At 39.2% G+C, this 24,489-nt stretch overlaps 1 protein-coding gene across 7 annotated transcripts in view; it reads left to right on the top strand.

The window, feature by feature from the left end:
• The window catches only part of Dop1a (DOP1 leucine zipper like protein A), a 106,457-nt gene that overhangs the window by 68,393 nt on the left and 13,575 nt on the right, over positions 1–24,489 (top strand). For all 7 annotated transcript variants that reach the window (XM_036193039.1, XM_036193035.1, XM_036193038.1 and 4 more), the window contains 14 exons: positions 240–499; positions 1,788–3,774; positions 4,603–4,714; positions 4,793–4,975; positions 6,056–6,181; positions 7,928–8,062; positions 11,712–11,767; positions 13,549–13,653; positions 16,464–16,530; positions 16,924–17,068; positions 17,222–17,301; positions 22,330–22,439; positions 22,699–22,848; positions 22,975–23,036. In XM_036193039.1, the coding sequence (XP_036048932.1) occupies positions 240–499; positions 1,788–3,774; positions 4,603–4,714; positions 4,793–4,975; positions 6,056–6,181; positions 7,928–8,062; positions 11,712–11,767; positions 13,549–13,653; positions 16,464–16,530; positions 16,924–17,068; positions 17,222–17,301; positions 22,330–22,439; positions 22,699–22,848; positions 22,975–23,036 (3,578 nt within the window). The remainder of the gene's footprint in view (positions 1–239; positions 500–1,787; positions 3,775–4,602; positions 4,715–4,792; positions 4,976–6,055; positions 6,182–7,927; positions 8,063–11,711; positions 11,768–13,548; positions 13,654–16,463; positions 16,531–16,923; positions 17,069–17,221; positions 17,302–22,329; positions 22,440–22,698; positions 22,849–22,974; positions 23,037–24,489) is intronic.

Here is a 24,489-nt window from a genome sequence, read left to right on the forward strand (position 1 = left end):
ATAGCATTGAATTGCAGAAACTTTAGTGCATGATGATATCAGTGAAATATGTTACTAAGCAAGACTAAGTAAAACTTATCTCGTAAAAGTAATATACACTTGTAATATTTTTAAATATAAATATATAAAAAGAGAAAAGTTTTCGTAACTAGAAAAATTACAAAAAATGTTAACTTCAGAAAAATTCATAATTAAAAGTGTTTTTTTTTCTTTGTTTTAATTGCTGGTGTTTATTTTAGGTCACTGTTCATCATGTTAGATAGCCTTAATAGTCTTGATGGTTCTACTAGCTCTGTGGGGCAAGCCTGGCTGAACCAGGTGCTACAAAGACATGACATTGCAAGAGTGTTGGAACCATTGTTACTGCTCCTGCTTCATCCAAAAACTCAGAGGGTTTCAGTGCAGCGTGTGCAAGCAGAACGTTACTGGAGTAAGACCTCCTATTATCCAGGAGAGGAAAATGACAAGCATTTCATGCAAAATTTTACCTGCAACAATGGTAAAGGTCATAAAGTATCCCTCTAATTAGACTTAAGTTATTCAGTATAAGTAAGATTTGACCACACAGTGATTGACAAGAGACTTGTGTGTGGAATTTTTTTTCCATTATTTTTTCCCTTCTTCTTCTTAGAGTCACATCTAGATTGGTCAAAATATACTTTATCAGTAACTATCTTTGAGTTCTTAGATCTCGATAATAAGTTGATTTCTCAGCAGAGGAATCAGCCACAGCTGTAGTCAGAGACACTCAATATTTTATGAAATACTTTTGAATTTATGAAGCAATCCAGATCCTGCAAATGCTCAGTAGATTTTTAATGGGGAGACCTGTAACACACACTTTATGTGTGATAAGTCGTAAGTCATTTTCCTCATCTTTTATAGGCAAATCACCTTATGGGGTCTGCTTATTTTACCAGTCATTCTGTTGATGTTCAGAAGGTGGTGACTTTCAGTCCCACAGATGATAAATGGTGAAAAGCTCCAAACTATCATGCTTCTATTCCATTTCTAGTGTGGCAGACCAAGTCCTAGGTCCTCTATTTAGCTTTTATACTGTTTCCTTGGATATTCTAAGAACTTGTACTACCCTGGTTTTTGTCAAAACATTCAGGTGGTAGCGCTCTGCTGGCCAATCTCTATTGCCAAATTCTCATTTCTCCTCTGGGATCAGTCTCAGACTTCACCTGAGGTACCAGGACTTTGGTAGCATTTGGCTTTACTATGCATATAGTACCAAAACTCAAAACTTCAAATACCTTTTCTGAAATCTAACATAGTTCTGCCTTACATGGTATGCAATGAAGAAATGTGTTTGTGGTCCCCTACTCATTTTAAGCTCCTCTTGGTTTCCAATTTGACACATGCTAGATAGTTCATAAATATTTGTTGACTTTGCATGAAAACCAAGGAAGTTATTGATACTTTAAATTATATATTATATATAAATTTTTAGACCAGCAAAAGTAAAGGGGAGTATCATATGAGGAGGAAAAAGTAATTTTAACCTATAATTTTAAAGAATGTCTTATTTTAGAGAAAACAGTAAAATTTTATTATCTGTCTGTTGAGTGTGCTTTTGTCATTAAGTTATAAATTCTAATAGTCATCTACATGGTCATCTTACTTAAAAGTTCTAAGATAATAGTAAACTAATTTTAATCAGAGGATATAAGTAGCTGATAAAGATAATGATGACAGCTTTTAAATTTGATCTACTTTCTGTATTTTAGTTATCTTAGTATCTTTTGTGTTCTTCCTCCTTTACTATCTGTGTCCCTTGCCAGTAAACCAAGAACACCTCATTGCATCAAAAGGAAATGGTGAAAAGCCTCTGACTATGGATGAAATCGAGAACTTCAGCCTCACTGTTAATCCACTGAGTGACAGACTTTCCCTCCTAAGCACCAGCAGTGAGACAATTCCAATGGTTGTATCTGACTTTGACCTCCCCGAGCAGCAGATGGAAATACTTCAGAGCTCTGACTCCGGGTGTTCTCAGTCTTCTGCCGGAGACAACTTTAGTTATGAAGTTGATCCTGAAAATGTGAATGCTCATGAGGATTCTCTCATGGCAAAGGCAAGCTCCCCAGATGATGACGTTCAGCAAGTGGTCTTTGACCTGATATGTAAAGTTGTGAGTGGTCTGGAAGCAGAATCTGCATCAGTTACATCTGAGTTAGAAATAGAATCTCTGTTGCCGAAGAGTAGTGATTTAGATGTAGGTATAGAGGCCACTAAAAGTGAAGATCAGGCCCTTCAACACAGTCAGCATGCTCTGCTGAGTGATGACAGCCCTCAGTTTCTCTCTGTGTCTGTAGAGGAAGGCTGTGAGTGCTTGGCCAATGGGATCTCCAGAAATAGCTCCTCACCTTGCATTTCAGGAACAGCCCAGACTCTCAATGATTCTTCTGTTTCCACAGAAACCAAATCTAGACAAAGGAGTCATAGTAGTATTCAATTGAGCTTCAAAGACAAATTATCAGAAAGAGTCTCAGAGAAAGAAACAATTGTTAAAGAATCAGGTAAACAGCCAGGCGCAAAACCCAAGGTAAAGCTTGCCAGAAAAAAGGATGAGGACAAAAAAAAAGCTGCAAGTGAGAAACTGAAACAAACAAATGTATTCTTCAGTGATGGCCTGGACTTAGAGAACTGGTATAGCTGTGGTGAGGGCGAAATTTCTGAAATTGAGAGTGACATGGGTTCTCCAGGATCACGGAAATCTCCCAATTTCAACATCCATCCTCTCTATCAGCATGTGCTCCTGTATCTGCAGTTGTATGATTCATCGAGGACTCTGTATGCTTTCTCTGCCATCAAATCCATCTTGAAAACTAACCCCATTGCTTTTGTAAATGCCATTTCAACCACAAGTGTAAATAATGCTTATACTCCTCAGCTGTCACTGCTTCAGAATCTATTGGCCAGACACCGAATCTCTGTGATGGGCAAAGACTTCTATAGTCACATTCCAGTGGATTCAAATCATAACTTCCGGAGTTCCATGTACATTGAAATTCTTATTTCTCTCTGCTTATACTATATGCGTAGCCATTACCCAACTCATGTCAAGGTCACTACCCAAGACCTAATAGGCAATCGAAACATGCAAATGATGAGTATAGAAATCTTGACTCTCCTCTTTACAGAGCTAGCAAAAGTAATAGAAAGCTCTGCAAAGGGTTTCCCTTGTTTTATCTCTGATATGCTGTCTAAGTGCAAAGTTCAGAAAGTAATTCTTCATTGCTTGCTGTCGTCTATCTTCAGTGTACAAAAATGGCACAGTGAAAAAATAGCAGGTAAGAACATGGTTGCCGTGGAAGAAGGCTTCTCAGAAGACAGCCTCATCAATTTCTCAGAGGATGAATTAGACAATGGCAGCACACTCCAGTCACAGCTTCTTAGGGTACTTCAGAGGCTAATTGTTCTAGAACACCGGGTGATGATGATTCCTGAGGAGAATGAAGCAGGTTTCGATTTTGTTGTGTCTGATCTGGAACACATCAGTCCCCATCAGCCTATGACTTCTCTTCAGTATTTGCACGCTCAGCCAATCACATGTCAAGGCATGTTCCTCTGTGCAGTGATCAGAGCTTTGCATCAGCACTGTGCATGTAAGATGCATCCACAGTGGATTGGCTTGATCACATCTACTCTGCCTTACATGGGAAAAGTTCTGCAGAGAGTTGTGGTTTCTGTGACACTACAGCTGTGCAGGAATTTGGACAATCTAATTCAGCAGTACAAATACGAAACAGGATTATCTGATAGTAGGTAATGATTGATTTTAGCTTTGTTTTCATAGATATGTCTCCTTAGATGTCACAATTTGAGTGGAATATAGGGTATAGCTCTGGTAGAGTGGGTATTAAGCTGTATAAGACCCTCATTTTGATCCCTAGCAACACCACAAAGAGACAAAACCAAAAACCAACTAGTAGGAAATGAAATAGTGGTTGTGAGTATGTTGTAAATAGTATGCCATTTTTAAAAATAAGGAAGTTCAGCTCTAGTATTTTATTGATTACAATAAAAGAGATCTAGAATAGAGATGAAAAGAAACTTCTTTTTTCTTTCAAGGATCAAAGTTATATTAGATGTTCTTTTTGCTCAACTGGCAAAAAATTTTCCCCAGTCCTTATCCAGTATATTACCTAAACACAAGTTAATTTGTAGCTGAAGTTAATTTAAGTTTTAAAGTATTTTTCCCCATCTAATTTTGTTATAAGTTTCCCAGGTATGGTGGTAAACTGTGTCTCAGCCATATTCAAAATTGGTCTGTGAATAGTTAGGCAAATGTTTAGTAGACTGGTATCTGGTGTTCCTCTAGGAAAACCTCAGCTGATGTGCCTGGCATTCCTCAGTGGGGGAGGTTCACGGTGGCTATAGTTGCTTATTTTATATATTGTTGTTTAGCCAAAAAGAACTTGTGCAGTTAGATCAGCTCACTTACAGATTAGGAAATAATAAGCCCCTACTATATTCTTTTACTATTATTCATGTTTGTTGAGTGCCTGTGTATCTGTCATGTACTGGGCATTTACTGGTAGCAAATTATAAAATATGCTTTCACAGACCCTCTGTTTCATACGTTGTTTTCAGGCCTTTGTGGATAGCATCTGTTACTCCACCAGATATGATTCTTACTCTTTTGGAAGGGATCACAGCCATTATCCATTATTGCTTGTTGGATCCAACTACCCAGTATCATCAAGTAAGACTTCATAGACACTTGCAGTCTTCTTAAAGACCAGCCACACTTAGCAAGTAACTGTTTTTCTCTGCTTAATAGCTTTTGGTCAATGTAGACCAGAAACACTTGTTTGAAGCTCGCAGTGGAATCCTCTCAATCCTTCACATGATCATGTCCTCTGTAACTCTGCTCTGGAGCATACTGCACCAGGCTGATGCTTCAGAAAAGATGACAGTCGCTGCATCTGCATCTGTTACTACAATCAATCTGGGAGCCACAAAGGTTAGGTGATTCACACTTCATTTGTAGAGCACGTGTATCTATTTGAGGACTTTCTTCAAAATGTGTGACTAACTTAGGTAGTGTCTGTGACATCCCATGCACATTGAGTAGTAAATAGTTGTATTAACCATTTTAAGGGATGCAAACCAGTAGGTTCTTTAGGCAAATCTATAAAGTTGTGAAACTTTCACAGTTCAGTTTTCAGTTATGTCTTTTATTACAGAACAGTTCTGTGTGCGCTGCACTTGTGTATGTATGCTCACTTTTCTATCCCCAAACCATAATCAATGTCACTCCGTTTTCTCTCCACATGTGTTTGATTTTTCTGGACATTACATAGAAGTGAGTTAATACATATTTGGTTTTCTGTGTCTAGTATCTTTCATTTGATGTTTTTGAAGTTTATTCCTACATGTTATAATGTTTCCCTCTTAATACATTTCAAACTGACATTTTACTATACACTATCCCTCCCTTACAAGAAAATAGTTCAGCAGTGTGTTCAAAGAATAAGAGAATCAATGTTTGAGGCACACTTAAGCTACCTGGAATGTTTGAGGACAGCCTGTGTTACATAGTAAAGCACTTTCTCAAAGTTTCACACTCTTCAACTTAATAAAGTCATTTGGAAATAAATTCTAAAGTAAAGTTATGCACAGTGTGTATTGCAGCATCAATGGCAAGGAAGCTCCTAAATGGTAATTAAAGTAGGGATACATTTTTTTAAACTAGATAAAATTTAGTTTCATACTGTGTTTTTCTAGTATCTAATCACGGTGATAAGTTGTCAATTTTATGGACAACTAATTTGTTTTGTTTTTCTTTTAAATTTTGTTTCCTTTTAAAATTAAAATTTTCATGATCCTAAGTCCTGTTTGGAGGCAGGGTCTTATTATATAATAGCCCAGGCTTGCTTTGAACTGATCCTTCTTCCTCAGACTGCAGAATGCTGAGTATGTACTACCATGCCAGCTATTAACATGTTTCAAGGTTTCTCTACTATTGCTGAATTAAATGTTTTCTCTAGTTATTAATGGTCATGTGTTTTATTTTACTTGTAAAATGCTTAACTTGTTTTAGAACTTAAGACAACAAATCCTGGAATTATTGGGACCCATTTCAATGAATCATGGTGTTCATTTCATGGCTGCCATTGCATTTGTATGGAATGAAAGAAGACAAAATAAAACCCCTTCCCGAACCAAGGTATTATATTCATAATTAAACATGTTATACTTTTTTTCCTTGGTAAAACCATGCTTATTTATTTCATTTTGTATGTACTGATTTTTAAATTCTCCATGGGTTACACAGAAAAATAAAAGCTTGTCTACAGCTCTTGATAATGACTTATTGTCTAAAGTTTTATTAAAACTTGGTATCGAGTGTGAAAGATTATATTTTAGGACTAGAAAACTAGCTCAATGCACTGCTCTTGAAAGCACAAGACCATAAGTTTAACCTTTGCAATGAAAAAAAAAAAAAAAGATGTTAGTGAAAGAGAAAGAGAAATCAGCTATATTATCAAATTTGTCACTATATTTCAGGTAGCCATTATAATGTGTACTTTTTTTTTTTTTTTTTGGTTTTTCAAGACAGGGTTTCTCTGTAGCTTTGGAGCCTATCCTGGACTATCTCTGTAGACCAGGCTGGCCTCGAACTCACAGAGATCCACCTGCTTCTGCCTCCCGAGTGCTGGGATTACAGGCATGTGCCGACACTACCCGGCTAAAATGTGTACTTTTTAACCAAAAAAAAAAAAAAAAAAACCCATACCAAAACAGTTTTGTAGTACCTCTGGGGGAATCAACATAGTACAATAAGGAAACGTCCATAGCATAAGCATTGTCATAGCCTTGAGTATTCATTTGAACCTGGGTACTGATGTAAGTGAAATCTGATAATTACTCTAAAGGATGAGGAAAACTGTCTAAGACAGTTAAATCTTTGTCTTCTGACTGAGGAATCTGGAAAAAGAAAAAGCATGAAAGAGCGAAAAATAGCACTCCAGGATAATAGAAAGTAACTAGCAGAATGGAGCTGGCTCCTTTAAGGTCCATGGTAAGTAGAGCAGGTCCTGATACATTGTTTTGTTTTCCTATAAGACTTGTTGGGGAATGTTATTTGAAGGTGTGTTACTTTTGTTTATGTTCACTTGTTTAACTCTGTGAAGCTGTGTTACCTTGTCTGTCTAGACCACCTGATGGTCTCATAAAGAACTGAATGGCCAATAGTAAGGCAGGACAAAGGATAGGAGGGGCTGGCAGGCAGAGAGAATTACTAGAAGGAGAAGCCTGGGAGACAGAAGATCTAAGAGCAAGAGAAGAAAAAGGACATCAGGGGCCAGCCACCCAGCTACACAGCAAGCCACAGAGTAAGAAATAATGAAAGGTATACAGAAATAGAGAAAGGTAAAAGCCCAAAGGCAAAAGCTAGACAGGATAATTTAAGTAAAGCTGGCTAGCAACAAGCCAGGCTAAGGGTGGACATTTATAATTAAGAATAAGCCTCTATGTGTTATTTATTTGAGCTGAGTGGTGAGCCCCCCCCCCCAAAAAAAAGAGTAAAGAGCAAAAACAAACAACAACTTGTCCTTTTGGTTTGGATTTATTTATTTGTGTGTGGATGTGTACATGCATGGTACACATGTGCATGGTCAGAGGACAAGCTACAAGAGTTGTTAACGCTTTCCACTATTGTGAGTCCTGGGGATTGAACTCCAGTGGTCAGCTTGATGGCAAATACCTTTATGCATTGTGTCATCTTGCTAGCCCTGATTTCTATTTTTATGAGGTAAGATTCATGTATTGATTTTAAAAATTAAATTTAATCATAAATAGTCAAGGGACATCTTTATGTTAAAGTCCATAAAATAGTCCTTTTGTGGCTTCTCTTAAGAGATTTACATATGCACACCCCTGCATAAATACTTGACTGTGATGTGTTCTCCAGGTGATTCCTACAGCCAGTGAAGAACAGCTTTTACTAGTAGAACTGGTTCGCTCCATCAGCGTCATGAGAGCAGAGACTGTTATCCAGACTGTGAAAGAGGTTTTAAAGCAGCCCCCAGCCATAGCCAAGGACAAGGTAGGAAGCTTTGCTTTTGTTTAGAATTCAGCTTCAGAGATGGAGCTGGTGAGTAAGAATCTTTTTGTGATTTCATTGTGGTTATTGCACAGCACTCTTATAATAAAAAACTTGGAGTTCCTTTCTAGTCTAATCATCCCCGCAGCCAGTGAAAGAACAGTTAACTGTTTTTCTCTCCATATGTACATCAGGAACTGTGGGACTAGATTCCTAGTAAGGATTTTCTGTCCATTAGAAGAACGCAGGAGCCTCAGCCAAAAATATACTTTGTAGGTTTCACAGCTTCCTTGAGGCTTTTTTTCCAGTGAGTTTTCAATTCTGTAAACTCCCAAAGTTTTACCATAATTGCTGTTCCAGACATCATTTCTTGACCTTGTATAAAACTGTACTTTGTGCTTGTGAGGTCTGGGCTCCAGAACCAGAGAAGGGAGGCATCAGGATGCTGGGAGGGAAAAGAACATGTGATGAATTATGATTATATTATCACTGCTTATCCTGGGTTCCCTGACATCCAGTGTCAGCTGTCATTATATGACATTCTATATCAGTGCCATGTTATCTAAACCCCCTGCAGCCTTCTGTTCTCTGAGAGCACCACAGGAATGGATGTGACCCTCTCTCCACTCACATTGCTAGTCTCTACCTGGGAAACAGGTCTATGCATAGGAAGTGAGGAATGGCTCTTTTTCTGATTTATCCAAGCAATGCTACAAGTTCTTAATTTTGTATATTTACCAACCACAAACGTGAGCCTTTGAACCATGCCAAACAAGTACAATCATATCTTTAGGGATAATAACATATATCTGAAAATATTTGATTCTTTTGTTCTTCTTGAATTGCCCAAAGAAAAGGTGTGTCTGTCAATAGTGAGTGGTTTTACTACCTTTGTTGTGGTGCTAAGGAATCAAACTCAGGGCCTCATGCAAGGTAGCCAAATGCTCTGACACTGAATTCTATCCCCCGCCCCTTATAAACAATTTCAATAGTTACCTGACTATTCGGAGAGCACCTCTGGAGCATTTGTCTTGAGATTTTTAATTTGCATGTGGAAGCTTGATTCTGTGTAGTAATTTGAAGTAGATAGTAGGCTACATACACATGAGGGCCAAGAGTACAAAAGCTAACCCAGTACTGCCCCTTACTGGAGTTGGTTGTTTTTACTGGTTACCTCTTTGGGAGACCTGCCACCCAGCTCCCAAATAAATACATGGAGGCTTATTCTTATTTATGAGTGCCTGCCTTAGCTTGGCTTATTTCTAGCCAGCTTTTCTTTTCTTTTTTTTTTCCTTTTTTTTTTTTTTTTTTTGGAGACAGGGTTTCTCTGTGTAGTTTTGGTGCCTGTCCTGGATCTCGCTCTGTAGACCAGGCTGGCCTCGACCTCACAGAGATCCGCCTGCCTCTGCCTCCCAATGGGATTAAAGGCGTGCACCACTGCCACCTGTCCTTAGCCAGCTTTTCTTAACCTAAATTATCCCCTCTACCTTTTGCCTCTGGTCTTTCCTTTCCTTTCCTCTGTGATCTTGCTTTCACTCTTCCTCCATAGCTGCTTGTGTGGCTAGCCGCTGGAGTGCTCCTCTCCTCCTTCCCTTGCTTCTTGCTCTCTTTTACTTCATCCTTATTTCTCCTTCTGTTTATCTCTGCCTGACAGCCCCACCTATCCTTTCTCCTGTCCAGCTATTGGCCATTCAGCTCTTTATTAAACCAATCACGTTTTTTAGACAGGCAAAGTAACACAGCATCACAGAATTGCAACATAAAAGAATGCAACACATCTTTACATCATTAAACAAATGTTCCACAGCATAAACAAATGTAACACATCTTAAAATAATATTCCATAACACCTTACTAAATGTGTTAGTGCCGCACTTTTCTTTGTATAGTGAAAAGGAAATGTTTGAAGAGATAGTTGGAACAAAACAAAAAGAACAATTGGCAAATGTCAGTGAGCATCAATTCCTTTTTATTTACTTTTTGCTTTTACTGACTTTCAAAGGCAGGTACAATATGTTTTAGAATTTATTCAACACTACCTTTTTAATATTAATTTTTCTTTATTAAGAATTTCATACAGAGATCCCAGCTGGATCAAGAACAGAAAGGGAGAACAAGGGATAACAGACCATGATAAATGATGACCACATGAGAACAGGAATAGGCAGAGTGCTGGAGAGGTCCCCAGAAATCCACAATGATACATCCACTGTAGACTACTGGCAATGGTCGAAAGAAAGCCTGATCTGACCTAGTCTGGTGATCAGATGGCCAAACACCCTAACAGTCGTGCTGGAACTCTCATCCAATAACTGATGGAAGTGGATGCAGAGATCCTCAGCCAGGCCCCAGGTGGAGCTCCAGGTGTCCAATTGTCGAGAAAGAGGAGGGATTGTAAGAGTGTGAATTGTTGAGACCAAGGTTGGAAAAAGCACAGGGACAAATAGCCAAACAAATGGAAGCACATGAATTATGAACCAAAGGCTATGGAGCCCCCAGCTGGATCAGGCCCTCTGGATAAGTGAGAATTGAATAGCTTGAACTGTTTGGGAGGCATCCAGGCAGTGGGACCTAGACCTGTCCTTAGTGCATGAGCTGGCTGTTTGGAACCTTGGGCTTACACAGGGACACTTTGCTCAGCCTGGAAGGAAGGGACTGGACCTGCCTGTACTGAATCCACCAGGTTTAAATGAATCCCCAGGGGAGTCTTGGCCCTGGAGGACATGGGAATGGAGGGGAGGGGCTGAGGGGAAGTTGTGGGGGTGGGTGGGAGGGAGGAGCACAGGGGAACCCATGGCTGATGTGTAAAATTAAAACACAAATATAATTTATAAAAAAAGAATTTCATACAGAAATACAAAGCTATCTTTAATGATATCTTTATATCTTTAATAGTTTAGGTGATTAAGACTTAACTAATTTTAGACTGGCGAAGTTGCTCAGTGGTTAAGCACACTTGTTGCTCTAGCAGAGGACCTTGAGTTAGGTTTCCAGAACATACATGGCAGCTCACAACCATCTGTAACTCCAACTTCAGGGGACACGATGTTCACTTTTGGTCTCCACAAGCACCTGCATGCATGCGGTGTACATACATACACTTTAGCACTCACACATATACATAAGCTAAAAATTTAAAACGTAAATCTTTTTTTTAAAGGTGTTAGTTGTTTTAAAAAGTTTTAAAAGGAATCAGTCTTAATCTAACTATACTGATTTAACAGTGTACTAAAATAGACTTAGATACATATCTAATCTAAAATTCTCAAACTAATTCTGATGGCACCAAATCTAAGCTGATTAAGTGGATATAGCTGTGATGGTTTTAGAATGAATGACCATTTAAAACTAACAGGAAGAATTATTTTGATAAGATAAACCTCTTCAACTTTCTTCCCACATCTCAAAAATTGATAATCTATGAGTCATTTTAATAGCCATGTCAGTCTATTTTCTGTATTTTCAATAGTTCTTGTATTATAAATTTTCCTTACTAAGAATGGGGGAACTGCATGATCTTTTAATGACAAACGAGTATTTTATTTTTTATTTTTTAGTTAAAGACCAATAGGACAAGTCAGAATAGTTGCAACAATGGAAAAGCAAAGTCATCATTTTGCTTCACTGTAAAACTAATTTCTTTTGTTTATAGAAACATCTTTCTCTGGAAGTCTGCATGCTTCAGTTTTTCTATGCTTATATACAAAGGTAAGATGCTGATGTAGACCTTTCCATACTCAGTTGCCACCTGTGAAGCTTAGGAAGCTACAAAGAAAAGCACTGGAGTTCTTTCCAAAAGTAGTGCATTTGCTGTTGTTTCCTCTGAAGGGAAAAGAAGAAGCTGTACAGCAAAAATGTTGTGGCTGTTAATGGGAATCATGGGCAGGCTCCTGAGGGAGGAGTGCAGACCCCGCATGCTCCGAAGATGTGAACAACACATGGATATTAAATAGTGAACTGCAGGAAACTGACAACCTGTAGATGAAATTCTAAACAGTCTTATTAAATAAGAAACACAGAGCCAAATAGTTAAAAGCCCAAGAGGTCAGATCACTAGCGAATAGCCTTTAGCTTACCAGTCACTGTCGTCCTTCCCCTGAGAGAGAGACCTGTGTGACCCATCTTTATTGCCTTGCTGTTCTGCCTTCTCATTGGTTTTAAACCCATCCACATGACCTCCTTGTCACTGCCTGTCTATACATGCAACTCCAGGTCTCTGTGGTTGGTACTGGGATTAAAGGTGTGTGTGTCCATACTGGCTGTGTCCTTGGACACACAGAGACTTTGCCTGCCACATGTTCAGGTTAAGGGTGTGTGCTACCACTGCCAGACTTCTGCTAAATGGATTGCTATTAGCTTTGACCCCCAGGCAACTTTATTTATTAACATACAAATAAAATCACAATTCAACACAAATAAAGTGTCACCATAGACAACCTTCTCTCTCTCTTTTTTTCTTTTTTCTTTTTCTTTTTTTTTTTTTTTTTTGGTTTTTCGAGTCAGGGTTTCTCTGTGCAGCTTTGCACCTTTCCTGGAACTCACTTTGTAGACCAGGCTAGCCTCCAACTCACAGAGATCCGCCTGCCTCTGCCTCCCAAGTGCTGGGATTAAGGGCGTGCACCACCACTGCCCGGTGACAACATTCTCTTGAAATCATGTTCACTACCTCTAAACTGATTACCATTTTGATTGATAGAGGTGAATGTGTAGCAATCCACTTTGATTGTCTTTTTGAAAAAGAAAAAAAAAGGGTCTGGACATGGTGTTGCATGACTTTAATCCCAGCACTTAGAGGCAGAGGCAGGCAGAACTCTGTGAGCTTGAGGCCAATCTAGGCTACATATTGAGTTTCAGGATAGCCAGAGACTATTCATAAATAAATGAATAAATAAATATATAAATAAATAAGTAAATAAACAGTTGAAAATATCTTCATGTTTGGTGTTCACTTTTGCTATTAGCTGACCCTGAACAGAGGCAGTATTCTAATACAATTCTTCCTTAAGAACCTGAATCTTAATCTTCCCTAATGGAGCAACTGCATTAATTTGTGCCTAACATTGATAAGTTGGGGTTTGGGTGTATTTACATGGATGGTGACTGAGAACAAGAACTGCATGAAGTGTCTGTTTAGGTGCAGCTGAGGTAAAGGTCAGACTGAAGCAGAGGTCATGCTCATTTCTCTATCCGTTGGGATGCTGGTGTGCAGTGCAGATGGACTATCGTTTTAAAGAACTAATGCAATTATATTTTGTTTCTGAGAGTGTATGTGATAAGAGATCTCTGTTGCAAATTAAGAAATCACATCAAGTATTTTAAATGTGCTTCCTTTTCTTAGTAGAAATTAAAAGATTTTAGAAAATCTGTTCTTTAATAGTCTATAAAAGTTTAAATGCTTCAGATAATTTAGAACATGTGTTAAGAATTGTAAGAAGACATAAGAAAATTAAAGTTTATTGTGGTTTCTATCAAACGGATTTACCTTTCAGAATCCCAGTGCCCAATTTAGTGGACAGTTGGACATCACTATTGGTCCTTCTGAAAGATTCTATACAGCTGAGTCTTCCAGCCCCAGGGCAGTTTCTTATACTTGGGTAAGTAATCTCTCTTAACAGTGTATGAATTTGAAGGGTTAGAAATGTAGCTCAGTAGAAGAGAAAATGCTTATTATGCAAAGTAACCTGAGTTCAGTCTCCAGCAGCATGCACACAAATACATATGTGTGTGTGTGTGTGTGTGTGTATACATACACATGCATACATATAATTTTAATAAAGGCATAATCCTCACTATCCTAATTGCTGAAGAACATGTTTTGTGTGGCATGTCATCTGTCTATCTGTTCATAAGCATCTTGAGGTGCAGATCCAGATATATAAGGTCTGTAAGTGGGAGGAGATAGGAAGGAATACAGTGTGTTTAGACATATACAAGATGTAGAACACTTAATACACAAATATTAGAACCAGTCATCATTTGGGATCAGTAGGGAAGCAGGGAAAATACGGGCAAGTGTGCACCATGCTAAAAGGAACTTCACAAAAGAGGCAGGTGCTCTGAATCCTGCACATAAATAGTCTCATAAAAGTCCATTTCTTTTTGTGTCTTGGCATTTCTAGATCTATGCTAATAGATACAGATGTTTTTATTATTTGGTAAATGCCAGTCACCCTTACCTCACTAACAGTAAAGCATCACCCTGAGTAGTGTCAGGTTTGGGAATGCATAACAGATCTATAATAAAAACATGGTAAGTGAATCACAATGGTAAGAGAAAAAGCCTTGATTAAAGACAGGGACGAAAAGGATATACTAAGACAAGCTACATTTTCTGGTTTGGTGACGGTGTGTCACAGGCATAGAAATCATAAGAAATTCCGGTGGGTAACAGGAGATGGGAGCTGCTTGAGAAGAAACTTGAATTTCTTTGGATAATATTGGTAATGAGTGAGAGATTGGCATGAGTGCAGGTTGTAAGGAGAGGATGGAACTGCTTATGATCAGGGTGAGAAATTTATTTCAGTGGGAGGTGAGAAGGTGTGAATAACTAATGTTGGCATTTAGAAAACAGGAAATAGAAGGAAAAGGAGCTAGAAAGGGAGTTCTCAGAAAATATAAAAAGCCAGGTGTAGTTTGTGTGTCATCTGTAAAGGAAGGTTAAGATGCTGAGGAAGGAGTTGACTCAGAGCACTTGCAGTGAGTTCGGATCCACGGAATCTACATGAAGTCCAGCGCAGTCGAGTGTTTCCAATCCCTGTGTTGCCGCAGCGAGCTGAGAGGCAGAGAAGAGACTTCCTGAAGCTCAGGGGCCAGCTAGTGTGGTCTACACAGTGACCAATGCTCCAAGCATGGTAGAGGACAAGAACCTACAGCTAAGCTCATCCTCTGAACGAACTCTACATGCTCATCATGGAACACATGTGGGCATGCAGATGCACACAGACAGGGTTAAGAGAGAGGTGGTACCTTTTGGAAGGAGTTGCGGTGTTGAGGAACGTAAGAGAAGGGGGTGCAGATGAGAGGATCCTTGAGATTTAGTAGCAAGAAGTAAGCATAGAACAGTTGCAAGTGTAGGTGGAGTGGAGAAGGAAGGGGATTTTTTTTCAAAGATATTTGAGCACAAGGAAAGTAAGAGAAATGAAAAAGAGGTAGAAGGGGGTGTATTTAGAAGACGACATTTAATGCTAAGAAATGCATAAGGATGTTGAGTAAACAGGCTCAGAAGTTGTACCCTACCCGAGCTCAGCTCTTAGCTCCTTTACTTAGATATGTGACCTTTGGGGAGGGTAGATCATTTAACCTTTCCTTGGTAAAATGGAAGCAGTGATGGTGCTTACCTCATACACTTGTTAAGAGGATTTAAAAAGTTAATATTTGGGATGAGGATTTAGCTCAGTTGTAGAGCACTTGCCTAGTAAGCACAAGGCCCTGGGTTCGGTCCTGAGCTCCGGTTTAAAAAAAAAAAAAAAAAAAGTTAATATTTATTAAATTCTTAGAACAGTGCCTAGCCATTAATACATGTCATTGAAGTCAATAGTGATTCACTAAACATTCCAGACATGAGGAGAGTCATTTATAGCACCAGATTCAAGAGATACTGGGATGGGAGCTGAAGAACAGGAAACAGCAAGTACAATTCATTATCATTACTGTTTAGTATCTTAGCCACAGATTCTCCTGCTGTTGTTGCAAGACATCTGGATTTGTAACACGAATTGATAAATGGTCTTTTATTAAAAACGAACAAACAAACAATGGAGCCTAACATTGGGGTGAATGCTGAAAGATCAGAGAGACAAAGGAACAAGCCACCTCTTACCTCTAGAACTCCTCAGCCTGAAAAGCTTTCCTCAGCCAAAAGACTTCCAGACTAATAGGCTTTAGTTCCTGTCCCCTCATGCCTTATCTACCTTTCTCCCACCCAGCCATATCACTTCCTTCTTAGTGCTGGGATTGAAGGCGAGTGTGCTTCTCAAGCAAAGGCATGAGATCTCAAGTGCTGGGATTAAAGGCATGTGCCACCACTGCCTGGCTCTGTTTCTGTCCTAGACTGAGTCAATCTCATGTAGTCCAGGGTGGCTTTGAACTCACAGAGATCCAGATGGATCTCTGCCTCCCAAGTGTTAGGATTAAAGGCGTGTGCCACCACTGCCTGGCTTCTGTGTTTAATGTAGTGGCTTGTTCTGTACTCGATCTTCAGGCAAATTTTATTAGGGTACACTATATATATCACACCTTCCATTTGAGGGTTCTTACAAATAATGCTGCTCTTAGCATCATTGTATCGTTTCATACATAAACGTTAAGGATTAGAAAATATATACTACAAGGCATGATTACATGGCATCACTTTTATTTTCTTTGGACTGATAACTTTTTTCTTTTTTAAAAATGGCTCTTATAGGGTTCTGAATGAGTTTATTATGAAAAATCCTAGTTTGGAAAATAAAAAAGACCAAAGAGACCTTCAGGTAAGGCATTCTGAATTCAAGGTTGCTACCTAAATTAAAAGTTAAAATCCAGGAGTCATATAAGATAATCTATGATGTTCCTTCTAACTATTCTGTAAAAGTTAAGATTGTCTATCATATAAAAATAGTATCAGGTGGTAGCTCATGTCTATAATCTCAGCTCTTGGGAGATGGAGGTGAAAGGATCAGGATTCTAAGGCCAGTATCTTCAACATACATTGAGTTTGATTGAAGCCAGTCTAAGCTACATACACAAGATCATTTCTGGACACAGTGAGGGATGGGTGAAGAATATGTTTTATAAAATATCTATTGTCAGAGAATAAGACACTTGCAAAACCCATAACTCACTTACGTGTTTGTGCACAAACATGGTTCTTCCTTGTTCTCTAGGATGTGACACACAAAGTAGTAGATGCTATTGGTGCCATTGCTGGTTCCTCTCTAGAACAGACAACATGGCTCCGACGAAACCTTGAAGTCAAGCCTTCTCCCAAAATAATGGTGGATGGAACCCATTTGGAATCTGATGTTGAAGGTACTGCTTTCCTTTACTCTTACTCTCTTGGCATATATTTACTAAGCAGTTTTCTTTAGCCCTATAAAATAAGCTCATTCTTTTTTTTGTTATTAGCTTTCATCAGTCCGAAAATACTAATCATTATCTTTACCTGTCTCTTTTCTTATTTAGATATGCTCTCACCTGCAATGGAAACCTCAAATATAACTCCCTCTGTATATAGTGTCCATGCACTGACATTGCTTTCTGAGGTAAACATTATCAAGTGTTTTTACATGCACACTTAAGTGAACATTTGAATAGTACATATCAATAAGAAATTCTCTATCTATACAGTGAGTTCCAGGACAACCAGGGTAACACAGAAAAACCCTGTTTCAAAAAAGAACGAAGAAAGACATTCTCATAGAGAAGTTTTTAATTTCAAAAATCATTTTGTGCTTCTAGAAATCACTGGTTTATATAATTACCAAGTATAGGACAGTGTGGGAGTAATGCATGTGTATATGTGTATATGTATGTGTGTTCTACAACTGTGTGTTGTAGAATATTATTTTAAGGTGTGTTACTTTTGTTTATGTTGCATTTGTTTAACTCTGTGAAGCTGTGTTACTGTGCCTGTCTAAAACACCTGATGGTCTAATAAAGAACTGAATGGCCAATAGCAAGGCTGGAGAGAGAAATAGGTGGGGCTGGCAGACAGAGAGAATATATAGAAGGGGAAATCTGGGAGGAGAGGAAGAAAAAAAGAAGTAGCTAGAAGAAGAGGAAGACTCCAGGGGCCAGCCACCCAGCCACACAGCCAGCCACTGAGTAGGAGTGAACGTAAGATTACAGAAGTAAGAGAAGGGAAAGCCCAGAGGCAAAAGGTAGACGGGATAATTTAAGTGAAGAAAAGCTGGCAAGAAAGAAGCCAAGCTAAGGCCAGGCATTTATAAGTAATAATAAGCCCCCATCCTTACTTGGGAAAACCAAACAACACATATGTATGCATACATGCACATACACTTTTGCATGTTGAAGCCCGAGATTTGTGTCAGGTGTCTCCACTATCACTCTCCACCTTTTGTTTCAAAGTCTTTTCACTGAAACTGGAGCATGGCTGGCCAGAGCTTTGGGGGTCCATCTGTCTCTGGCCTGCCGATCTTGGGATTATAGATACATCTGACATTCCCACTGTAGCTAGAGTTTTCCTGCCTGGCCCAGTCAGGACAAATCTCTCTTACCCGCCAGTCCCACAGTCGCTCAGACCCAACCAAGTAAACACACAGAAACTTATATTGCTTACAAACTGTATGGCCATGGCAGGCTTCTTGTTATCTGCTTCTTCTATCTTAAATTAACCCATTTCTGTTAGTCTATACTTTGCCACATGGCTTGTGGCTTACCAGTGTCTTTACATGTTGCTTTTCATGGCGGCGGCTGGCGGTGTCTCTCCAGCCTTCTACTTCCCAGAATCCTCCTTTCTCTTGTCCCGCCTATACTTCCTGCCTGGCCACTGGCCAATCAGAACTTTATTTACACAGAGCAATATCCACAGCATCCCACCTTGTGTGAGGATGCTGACAGTCCACACTCAGGCCCTCATGCTTGTACAGCAAGCACTTGACCCATTGAGCCTTCTCTCCAGGTCCAGATATAGGTCTTTGAGCTTGACTATTTTATATAGTGATCTTAAGATATTGCTCTCCTGTCCCAGATAGTTTGAATTTTTTGAGAACTCCATACCAATTTCCATAATGGTGGACTAGTTTATGTTCTGACCATTTCATAAAAGGGTTTGTGCCATGTCTCTCACATCACACCCTGCATCCTTGCAGACATTTGGTCTTTGATTTCTTGATAGTAGTCATTCTGACTGGCATAACGTAGAATCTCTGGGTACTTTTGATTTACATCTTTTTTTTTTTTTTTTAATTTGGGGTTTTGTTTCTGGTTTGTTTGTTTGTTTGTTTTTGTTTTTTGAGATAGGGGTCTAATTCACTAGGTAGACCAGGTTGGCCTTGAACTTAGAGATCTACCTGCCACTACCACCATGCCCAGCCCGATTTGCGTTCCTCTAATGGCAAGATGTGCTGGGCATTTTATCATGTGTTTATAGGCCATTTGTATGTATTCATTTGAAAAGTCTCCAGTTCATTTGCCAACCAGCAGTTTTTAGAGGCCTTTCTGTATGCTGCCCCTTTGCTATGATAATTGTTTCTTTTGCTGTACAGAAGCTTTTTAATTTGCTACAAAATTGTATTTGTCAATTTTCCCAGTTATTTGCTAGGCTATTGAAGTCTTATTCAAAAAGCAGTTACTTTGTCTAGTTCTTAATGTTTCTTCTCTGTTTTCTTCCAGCCATTTAGCATTTCAGCTTTTAACACTGAGACCTTTCCATTTTGAATTGATCTGGTTTCAGTCTTCTGTGAAACCTGTTTGGGTATGGAATTTCCCCAGTTCTACCTGTTAAAAAGCATGGCCCTTGCCTTTAATACCAACACTCGGGAGGTAGAGGCCGGTGGATCTCTGTGGGTTCAAGGCCAGGAAAAAAAAAAAGCATGCCCTTTTTTTCACTTTTGGCACCTTTTTCTGTTCAAGAATCAGACTGCTCTAGACGTCTGGACTTGTGAATCAGGTTTTATTGGCCTGTCTGTTCCCGTGCCATTACCATACTCTTTTGTTGCCATGGCTCTGTACTCCTGATTGAAGTCAAGCATTCTGGTACCTTCAGCACCTTCAGCATCACTCTTTTCGCTCAGGATTCTGGATCTTCAGTTTTACTTTGAATCTTATGATTTTTGTTTTTGTGAAGAATGACAATGATCTTTTGATAGAGATTGCATCGAATCTGTAGATTGCTTTGAGTATTGTGACCATTTTTACAGTATTAACTCTGTCAACCAATGCGCACAGGTGCTCTTCCCATTTTCTTCTTTTTTGGGGGGGGGGGCTGGTCTTCGAGTCAGGGTTTCTCTGTGTAGCTTTGCGCCTTTCCTGGATCTCACTCTGTAGACCAGGCTGGCCTTGAACTCACAGAGATCCACCTGCCTCTGCCTCCCGAGTGCTGGGATTAAAGGCGTGCGCCACCAATGCCCGGCTTTAAAGATTTATTTATTTATTATGTATACAGTGTTCTGCCTACATGCATGCTTGCAGGCCAGAAGAGGGCACCAGATCTCATTACGGATGGTTGTGAGCCACCATGTGGGTGCTGGGACTTGAACTCAGGACCTCTGGAAGAACTGCCAGTGTTCTTAACCACTGAGCCATCTCCCCAGCACCCCCCCTCCCATTTTCTAATGTCTCATTTAAAGCTTCAGAGGTTGTTGTAGAGGTCTTTGATACCTTGGTTAAGTTTATGCCCAAGTTTGTGGTATTTGTGTTTTTAAAGCAATTTTTAGATTTTTCATCGTGTACTCCTCCACTCTCCCGTTCCCACCTTCCCCTTCACAGCACTTTTGTTTTTTGCGGGGGCAGGGTGGTTGCTTCTACTTTCTTATCATACATTCATGATTTTATGTATTTATATAAAGTCAAGGACTACAAATATAATTTGTCTTTCTAATAGTGGCTTATATGCTTAATATGGTTATCTCTAATTGCATCTGTTTTCCTGGAAATGGCATAACTTCATTGCTTTTTAAAGGCTGAAAAACCGTCTGTTGTACATATATGCCACATTTCTTTCTTTTTTTTTTGTTCCTTTGCATTAGACACCTAAGTTGGTTCCATAACTTTGCTACTGTCAGTTGTGCAAGTATCTGTGTTAGCTGGAAGTTCTTCAGGTCAATTCCATGTCATATGATTTCTGTATACCACATCTTGGTATATACAACAGAAAGTCACTACCGCGTACCCTCATGATAATTATTGCCACACATTCACAATAGCCAAACTATAGAATTAGCCTAAGTGCCCATCAGTGGATGAATGATAAAGAAAATGTTGTATATATACACAAGGAGGTTTTTTTAGAAATGAGGAATGGAAATAATGTCATTTGTTTAAAAAATGGATGGCACTGGAGATTATTGTGTTGAGTCTACTAAGCCATTCTTAGACAGATGCCACATGTTTTGTCTCATGGGATTTTAGGATTAAAAAACATAACAGTAAATTAAAAGAATGTGGAAAAGGAAAGGGGAGAACAGGATAAAGGTACCAGGGTAAATATAATCAAAGTACATTGTACATTACGCCATGTGTGGAAGTGCTGTAATGAAACCCATTATTTCCTACATGTAATATATACTAAATTTAAAAAGAGAAAAAGGAATTCAATACGGGGAGAGGTTCAAAAGTTGTCAGAGTCCCAATGAACTGTGAACTGAATTTTGGCAGGGTGGACACACACATTGAGGATTCTACAGGGCGCCTGGAATATTCGAACTTCTCTTTGTGAAGAGTGGAAATGCTGCAGCTCCAGAACCATATTATTTTGAGCTAGCTTTAGACCATTTAGTAGCCGCTCATTTCCCACCTCAGTGTCTGTCCTAACATCCTTGTAACTGTCACATAAAACTTCTTGGAATGTATTACACTGAACAGACCTCTAACATCCACCAAACCCAAAGCTCAAAATGTCTTCAGATGACATCTCAGAATTCTAAGAGTGTTCCACTGTGTAATCTGCCTACCTGCCACCACCACTAAAGTATGTGATAATTGCCTTTGATTTATGGCTTTTTGTGATCTAACTATAAAAATTCATGAAAATGCCCATAATAACTTGTAATTCAAAACACCCAGGATCCATATTTCTGGCCTTTGGTTATTCAGATTTGGCTCAGGATAAAGTATATCTTATCTCCCAACCCCCATTTTTAAAGTATATATTTTAAGAAATAAAAATGCTTTGTTTCTGATTATAGTGTGGAAGGGTGTCCGTAGTTAGGTACAAAGCATATACAGCAAACAAACCCATTACATGACCATACAGGTCACTTCTTGCCCCTTATAGATGTGGATGCTAGTCTTGACAGAGGTTAGAAAACATGGCTGATACTGTGGCTGTTGATTGACTCAGTTAGGACTTGAAGAGTCCACTCTGATTAGCTTTGGGGTTTTCTTAAGTTTCTGTTTAAGTCTAGGGAAGAGAATACGGAGGTTTAACTTGCAAGTTCAGTTTTTACTCACCGTCACATAGAAGGGCCCTGGACTGTTTTTATACCTCTCTATCCAGTGTAGATTTTCTTCACTTTAAGTAGTTTTGGTTTTCTTCCAAGTTGAAAATCAATACCCACCTCTGACCCCAGTTTCAGCATATAGATGAATTTGTTTCCTCTGTTTTGTAGGTATTGGCTCATCTTCTGGATATGGTTTTCTACAGTGATGAAAAAGAGCGTGTTATCCCTTTACTTGTAAACATTATGCATTATGTTGTACCCTACCTCCGAAATCACAGGTACCATATGATTCCAGTAGATTTCAGCTAAGTCACACTTAGCTACAAAGTCTGTACCCTTATTGCTAATTGTGGCCTCAACTACAAAATGATGTTATTCTTACCTTGACTCATTTGTAATGGCTAAATTTTTTTATTTGCATCTCATTTTTCTTATGGTTCCTTCTGTCTCATGTTTCCATTTTAGTATCTGAGGTAAATGTGAACATACAAATGCAACATGAAGCATAAAGTGCCTTAATCTGTGTTTTCTGTCTAGTGCACATAATGCCCCTAGTTACCGAGCCTGTGTCCAACTGCTTAGCAGTCTTAGTGGGTATCAGTATACACGGAGAGCCTGGAAAAAAGAAGCCTTTGACCTTTTCATGGATCCCAGTTTCTTTCAGATGGATGCTTCCTGTGTGAATCAGTAAGTATCCCTCTTCTCACTTTTTCACTCATCATAGTTTGCTGACATCAGCCACTGTCTAGCAAAGGTAGATGGCCTTAATAAGAGTAAAATCTCAATGACATATGATAATCTTGTGTCTTTCAGCTGGAGAGCAATTATGGACAACCTGATGACACATGACAAGACAACATTCAGAGATTTGATGAGTGAGTATTGTGACAGCCCAGGCAGTATTTTTCTTGTGCATGATTCATTATTAGCATTGAAAACTACTGAATTAACATAGTTAATTCATCGTATCCTATGGGAATATAATAGACAAACATCCCATGTTTCCCCTTATATGAAAAATACAGATTAAACAAAAGGTTACAAGAGACAAGGGACAGTGTGGGAATGGACACCTATACCCCCAGCCCCTAGGAGACAAAGCCAGGAAGATCACAAATTCTAAACTAGCCTAGCATATATGTATATAGAAAGACTCTGGTAATAGACAACAAACAAAACCCAAGATACAGAAGTAGAATGAGGCTATGTAGGGAAAGAAGAGCAGTGATGAATTTGTGGGGATTAGAGAGAGTAATGAATGCAGCAGGAGTGGGAGTGAAGGATGTGACAGAAGTGTCGGGGAGTGCCTGGTGAGACGACATCTTACACAGTGAATGTGTGCTAACAATAACAATATTACCAAGGATAACTTGGTGGTAAGTAAAATTACCCTTTACCTTCCCATCACATGGCCTAGTTACCAGCATCTAATAGGCACTAGCTAACTGCTGACTAGATAAAATGGCTGAGGTGAAAGTAGGTGAGACAGAAGGAGGTGGGTGATTGGATCTGACCTCTGGGACAATACACTTGTAATCTCTGTGGCTGTGGATCTCCAGGACAGAGAATGGGGGTAAGGGAAGAGGAGAGAAAAAGAGAGTGGTACTAACCTGAACTGTAACCACAGAATTCTGAGTCTGCAAGGTTTTATACAGTTGTGTAAGCCAACAAGTTTCTTTCTTTCTCTCTCTTTCTCTCTTTCTTTCTTCCTTCCTTCCTTCCTTCCTTCCTTCCTTCCTTCCTTCCTTCCTTCCTTTATTCATTTATATATTTATTTATTTATTTTTGCCGGAGCTGAGGACCGAACCCAGGGCCTTGCTAGGCAAGTGCTCTACCACTGAGCTAAATCCCCAACCCCCCAACTAGTTTCTTATCTGGAGAAAGGGTGCCATGTTACCTCTTCTCTCATTTTCTTCAAGCTGTTTTAAATTTCAGATTTATATATTCATCAAATATTTATTGAAAGATGACAGTAGACCAGGTATTGTGCTAACATTTATAATTTTTTTTTTTTTTTTTGGTTTTTGAGACAGGGTTTCTCTGTATAGTTTTGGCGCCTTTCCTGGATCTCCCTCTGTAGACCAGGCTGGCCTTGAACTCACAGAGATCGGCCTGGCTGTGCCTCCCGAGTGCTGGGATTAAAGGCGTGCGCCACCACCGCCAGGCCAATTTTTTTTTTTTTTTTTTTTAAATTAAGAAGTGAGATTGTGGGGTTGGGGGTTTAGCTCAGTGGTAGAGCGCACAAGGCCCAGGGTTGATCCTCAGCTCCAAAAAAAATAAAGACGTGAGATTGTAAAGGAAATAAAATGGGGCACTATATGACAAATT

The sequence above is a fragment of the Onychomys torridus genome, chromosome 7, assembly GCF_903995425.1.
Source record: "Onychomys torridus chromosome 7, mOncTor1.1, whole genome shotgun sequence".
Taxonomy (NCBI): Eukaryota; Metazoa; Chordata; class Mammalia; order Rodentia; family Cricetidae; genus Onychomys; species Onychomys torridus.